This window comes from Cryptomeria japonica, chromosome 3, assembly GCF_030272615.1.
Source record: "Cryptomeria japonica chromosome 3, Sugi_1.0, whole genome shotgun sequence".
In the NCBI taxonomy this organism is placed as follows: Eukaryota; Viridiplantae; Streptophyta; class Pinopsida; order Cupressales; family Cupressaceae; genus Cryptomeria; species Cryptomeria japonica.
This window is the reverse complement of record NC_081407.1, coordinates 369755722-369762201: the sequence shown is the minus strand read 5'-3', so window position 1 is coordinate 369762201 and position 6480 is coordinate 369755722. Positions and strand designations below refer to the sequence as shown.

At 33.3% G+C, this 6480-nt stretch overlaps 1 protein-coding gene across 1 annotated transcript; it reads left to right on the top strand.

Annotated features, from left to right (window-relative positions):
- Positions 1-1838: 1838 nt before the first annotated feature.
- LOC131060479 (BURP domain-containing protein 5) lies at positions 1839-3253 on the top strand. Its single transcript, XM_059217912.1, has one exon. It carries the CDS (start codon positions 1892-1894, stop codon positions 2978-2980), a length of 1089 nt encoding a protein of 362 aa, XP_059073895.1. The 5' UTR covers positions 1839-1891; the 3' UTR covers positions 2981-3253.
- The last annotated feature ends 3227 nt before the right edge of the window (positions 3254-6480 follow it).

Genomic DNA, 6480 nt, shown 5'->3' with positions numbered 1-6480 from the left:
CCTATTGACCCTTTAATCAAACACATAATATCCATCGAAAAGATAGAATACATTAATATTTATAGCTTTCCTTTACGATTATATTCATCTATAGTGTGAAAAAAATTATGTTAGTATTTCTGGTTGTTATCAATTAGTTTTCAATGATTCTCATGATATAGTTATTATATGATTTGTTTCAACAATTTCCATGAGAGTTATAATTAGACAAATAAGGTATTACATGCTCCTAATCATGAAAAATGTCATCAATTTTATAGACAAGAAATTTATCTCATTATCCGTGATGAATTTATTTGAAACTCACAATATTTCCTTTGATGAAATTATACACTATTGTAGAAGTGGTTCTTTCGATAGGAATAATCTCAACCCACTTTACGACATAATATATTGTTGTGAGCACATAAGTATGCTCATATTTTTAACGGGGATTGACATATTTGATAAAATCAACAGTTCATTGTTGAAATGGTGGATTAACCACTACCAGTATTTTATATGTATTATATATAATAATTATTATGTAATATATATTGGTCACATTTATGATAAATAAATAGATCTACATGACAAAGAAGCTTATTACCTACCCTTTTTAATTTAGATTTATTTTTAATAATTTTGAATAAACATGCAAATGCCATTAAATTAAGTAATACACAATAAATATAAAATAAATCTTGTAATATTAAATGAATTATTGGTAAAAAAAAAGTAATTATATATTTAAAAATAATTATGTTAGTAATTTTGGTTGTATCAATTATTTTTCTATGGTTTTCATGATATTCTTATTATATGATTCGGTGTAACCATTTCCTTGAGAGCAATAATTAGACAAATAAGGTAGGAAAAGCTCCCGATCATGAAAATATCATCAATCTTAATTTTATAGACAAGCAATTTGTCTCATTATCCATGATGAACTTATTTGAAACACACAATATTTTTTTTGATGAAATTATACACCATTTTAGAAGTGGTGCTTTTAATAGGTATCACCTCAATCCACTTTGTAAAATAATATATTACTGCAAGCACACAAGTATGCTCACTTTTTAACGAGGATTAATATAATTGATAAAACCAACATTTCATTAGTAGATCAACCACTACAAATGTTTTATCTGTATTATATATATAATATTTATTGTGTAATATATATTGATCACATTTATGATAAATAAAATGGATAAGCACCTATCCTTTTTAATTTAGATTTAATTTATATAATTTTGAATAAATATATGCAAATCTCATTGAATTAAATAATATATAATAAATATAAAAGAAATCCTATAATACTAAATGAATTATTGGCAAAAGAAATATTATATGTTTAAAACAATTATTAAGATTTTGTTAAGGATTTATAAGATAAATGTAAATTATTTGTTTCAAGTCAAGTTCAATTGACCAAAACACAACTACTCTAAAAACAATCTATATATACTATTTTAGAAATGGTGCTTTTAATAAGAATCACCCCCACACGTTTTATGAAATAATATATTATTGCGAGCATACAATTATGCTCATTTTTTTAAGAGGATTGACATAATTGATAGAATCAATGTTTCACTGTTGAAATGGTAGATTAACCACTACAAATGTTTTATATGTATTATATATATAATATTTATTGTGTAGTATATATTATTTACATTTATGATAGATAAAATGGATAAACACCTTCCTATGTTTAGAAACATTATTAAGATTTTCTTATAAATTTACAATAGAAATGTTTTATTTGTTTCAAGTCAAGTTCGATTAACCAAAACACAACTACTCTAAAGACAATCTTAATAGCCATCTGATTTCGACCAAACTTATCTCACCTGATCATGATGATGAGAATGTCGGAAAGGAAGGAGTGATACGCTTGATGCAGGAAGCAGATGAAAGTGTACCTGATGCAGATGGAGATGAAAGACGTTTCCGTTACCATTACGGTGAAGATGAAAGACCTGATGCAGATGAGAGACGTTTTCGTTACCATTACGGTCAAGATGAAAGGCCTGATGCTGATGCAGATGAAAGACAATTTCGTTACCATTACGGTGAAGATGAAAGACCTGATACTGATGCAGATGAAAGACGTTTCCGTTACGTTTACGGTGAAGATGAAAGACCTGGTGCTGATGCAGATGAAAGACGTTTTCGTTACCATTACGGTGAAGATGAAAGACCTGATGCTGATGCAGATGAAAGACCTGGTGCTGACGCAGATGAAAGACGTTTTCGGTACCATTACGGTGCAGATGAAAGACCTGATGCTGATGCAGATGAAAGACGTTTTCCTGTCCGTTACAGCGCATTTCTGCTGGAGAAAGATTTGGTGAGGGGAACCAGAAAGTATCTAAGCTTTTCCAACACTCAGAAGATTCCTAAGTTCCTTCCACGCTCCGTGGCAGATGAAATCCCTTTCTCCTCCGACAAGCTTTCTGCGGTGTTGAGGCAGCTCAACATAGCGCCAGATTCCGTCATGGGTTTGGCTATGAAGCAGAATTTACAAGATTGCGAAGCTCCTGGTGTGAAGGGCGAAACTAAATACTGCGCAACATCGCTGGAGTCCATGATTGACTACATCACGTCGAAGCTGGGAAGCAACGGCGTAACCGTGCTGGCCACGAATGTTCCAAAGGGGAAGACATCAAAATCTGTGAAACACCAATATTCCATCACGGGAGTGAAATACGAGAGCCAAGGGGAGAAGCCAGTGTACGTCTGCCACAGTATAAAATATCCGTACGCGGTGTATTACTGCCACCAATTGCAAGGCACGAAGATCGCAAGAGTTTGGGTGAAGGGCGAAGATGGCAGCACGGCGGAGGCGCCGACCATCTGTCACACGGACACCAGCGCCTGGAATCCCAAACACATGGCATTCCGGGTGTTGAACGTCAAGCCTGGTGCTGCTTCTGTCTGCCATTTTGTTCCCGAAAACCACTTTGTGTGGCTGGGAGCCAACTAAGATCCACGCCATGCTGCTTCCTTGCTCTATATATAAATAATCTTCGGTGTAGTAGGACTATGGAGTAGCAGGACAGCTTATCTTATCTGGTTTGTTGGTGTCAGTAGCAGGACAGCTTTTCTTATCTGGTTTGTTGGTGTCACTAGGAGGACAGCTTTTCTTATCTACTTTGTTGGTGTGAGTAGCTTATCTGGTTTGTTGGTGTGAGGAGCAGTAGCTCTCATTCTGTCATATTGCTAAATTATTACTAGTGCTTGTAGCTATAAAAATATGTTTACAACTGTATCTTTTTATTAAGTTATCTTAGTTTTAATATTTGTATAAAAGTAATATTGGTCAACTTCATAAACTCTTTTCACAATGATTTTTTCATAGGTTATGTGCTTCAACAATTACCCTTACCTTTACTAGGATCATAGAGAAATAGACTGCAGTAAAATTAAATATTCATGGACCATTGACTTAATAAATTGCTGCTTAAAAAATTGTGCGGGGCCCACTACTATTTGATGACCCACGTAATGTAATGTAATTGATATTATCTAATAAATCAAAATTAGTAAAGATCATTGCAATGATTAGGTTATTTAATACCCCACTACAAACACTATCACACCCAAATGAAATAGATTAATTCATCACAGAGTTTATATCGGTATAGACTCCAAAATCAAAAATGTTAAAAAATAACTTTGTTAACAAAATATACATGTAGTCAAAATGATGAGACAATGTGAAAAAGGAAAACTTCAAATTTCAAAGAGATGTAAAGACCATGGAAATCAAGAGCCATTATATATGACTATGGGAGAAAAATGTGTTTTAAGAAAAAATTGGATTAAGGTTACATGTGGGCCATAGACTAACAGGGAGAGAAATACTAGATGAAATTTGTGATAGAATTTGTTTGGTTCCTCCTTGGAAGTTCTTCTTTGATGACCACCTTTTCATTTGTAGCTGTAACTATTAATCTGATCACAACATTCACGAGGGATAATCTTTGTTTTTTCAATCAACTCTTTTGAGTTGTAAATCTAAACTTTTCCATCCACTATAAAAATGAAATATTGTCATCTTCTGAGTTGTAATTATAAACTATAGTCGTTGCCTATGATGGAATTTAGTATAAGTTGCATAGAGTTGTCATTCTTTCACATGGGTTGTGATGGCAATATAACTAGGAGCATATTTATAGCTGGTGAATTTGTTAGAATGAATTTCTATATCTGATTTGTTGGAATTCAAGAAACAATTTGTGAATAGAAGGTAGTAAAATAAAACAATTCTTATGGTGGTACAAAATAAGAAAGGTAAACCATCTGATTTCAGGTGTCTTCTCTTTTGAAGAGGGTACTCTATTGCAAAGTTCTTCCCCTAAAATATGTCTTAAGGCCTTCAAATTTATTTTATTGTCATAAAATATTAATGATGAATACAGGAAAATTTGTGAACTGATTATTCTATATTAATGACGAACGTCATAACCATTATTTGCATTGGTGATCTTACTTTTTTAAATTAGTCATATAGGTTATGTGTTTCAACAAAAATATAATACTGTTATCCTAACCTTTACTAAGATCATAGAAATAATATAGTGGATCTAGTTCTATTTCATTTTTCATTTAGCAAGTCACATATGTATAGAAATTATTTATGGACAATAAAAGTTACTATTAGCAATTTAGCATGAGGTAATTTCTGATTTTGTAAGCCATTTGTAAACCCCCCAAAAAGATCACCTAATATCATGGATTATATAAGGATTCATTTCCATTTTATTTTTTATTTAAAAAGTCACATATATGTATAGATATTATATTTATAAACAAAAAAATTATTATTAGCAATTTAGTAGGGTAAGAGTATGAGGTAAATCCTAACTTTGTAAGCAATTTGTAAACCCAAAATCAGATCACCTAATCTCATGGACTAAACAAGAATCCATTTCTATTTAATTTTATATTGAGAAAGTCACATATGTGTAAATATTATATTTTTCGACAATAAGAGTTATTATTAGTGATGCGGGAGCATCCCCAACCTATGAGCAATCTTGCATTAACCAAAACTATTTCCTTTCAGTTTAGTTCTTGTTCAGTTATGTGTGCAGTTTCTATGTTTCTACCGATATATTCTTGGTGGTGGCTTACTTTTCATTGTAGATCGTATTTTCAGTTTCCAGACTAGTTCTTGTGCTTTGTTCCAGATTCTCAGTCCATTTGGATTCTTTTATGGCAAGATATTATTTCCGGTTTGATTGTCTTTGGGTTTCGGATTATTTTTGGGCTTACTGGTTGGTTTTCTTCTTTTTCAGAGTGATTTCTTGGTGTGTGGATCTATTTTAGGTCTTTCTTAATGTTCCTAAGTCCTTGGTCGACCTTCTTGTTTATCTGCACTTCTCGTTTGTTCTTTTTCGGAGGAATTTATTTCATTCTTGGAGCCAAGCTATTTACACATTTCATTTTCCTGCATTGGTAAATGTAATATTTTGTGGCCGACCTGGATATGTTCCGAAGGGTATATATATGGTACTATATAATCATTTGTAGGTAGTAGATCAGAATGAGGATTTCGATTCATGATTAGAGATCTGGATGACTCTGAGAGTTCTAGATGGATTGTACCTAAGATGTAACCGTTTGATTACTTGATGTTCTATGATGAATGTATGATGATAACCGGTTTGTTACCGGAGGTTATAAGATGATAATAGGATCTGTTTCTATCATCTTTCAATGTTTTATTGTTCTTTATGTTGTGTTACTCTTGCTGCATAAGTTGGTCATTTCTCTTTGAGGATTCACCAATTATGGCTGCACCAAGTGGTATCAGAGGTGGTTATCAAACGGTTAGTGGAAGAGCTAGTTGAGAACCTTGAGGCATTCCTTTGGGTGAACAAACTGTTGAGTGGAGGCAGTCTGTGAGTGTATTCAATAGATCGCCAAGTGTGAGGCAATTGAAACCGGTACTCAGATCACCGAGTTGAGGTAGTTCATTGAAGCAAAGGAGGAGATGTCGCTTAGAAGGATGAACACTCAGAGTGTAGAGTGGATGATGGAGCATTTAAAGAATGAGACGAGGAATGAGATCTAGAATGCATTGGCTAGTTTGTGGAGTTTAAGGATGAATACAAATAAGCTGGAGAAGAGCTTGAGGCGGAAGAGGTTGAAGGATCGGAAGACGGAAGATAATAAATATTTTTGAGAGCAGTGGCACAAGCAAGTAAAGTTCATAAAGTGGAAGTTTCAAACTTTTCTGGAGCACTGAACGCAGAGGATCTGATTGATTGGATCAGAGAGTTGGAGGATTACTTTTAATTTGAGGATGTCAACGACCTGCAAAGAGTTTGGTTGGCACAAACTAAGTTGAAAGGGCATGCTATCTTATGGTGGAAATAATTGTAGAGAGACAGAGTGGATAATGGTGAAATGAATATCACTCAGTGGATGTAGATGGTTGCAAGATTGAAGGCCAAGTTCATACCAAGAGACTATGAG

Excerpts from the sequence above, each read along its gene's own strand:
- LOC131060479 (XM_059217912.1), top strand. The coding sequence starts at position 1,892 with ATGCAGGAAGCAGATGAAAGTGTACCTGATGCAGATGGAGATGAAAGA.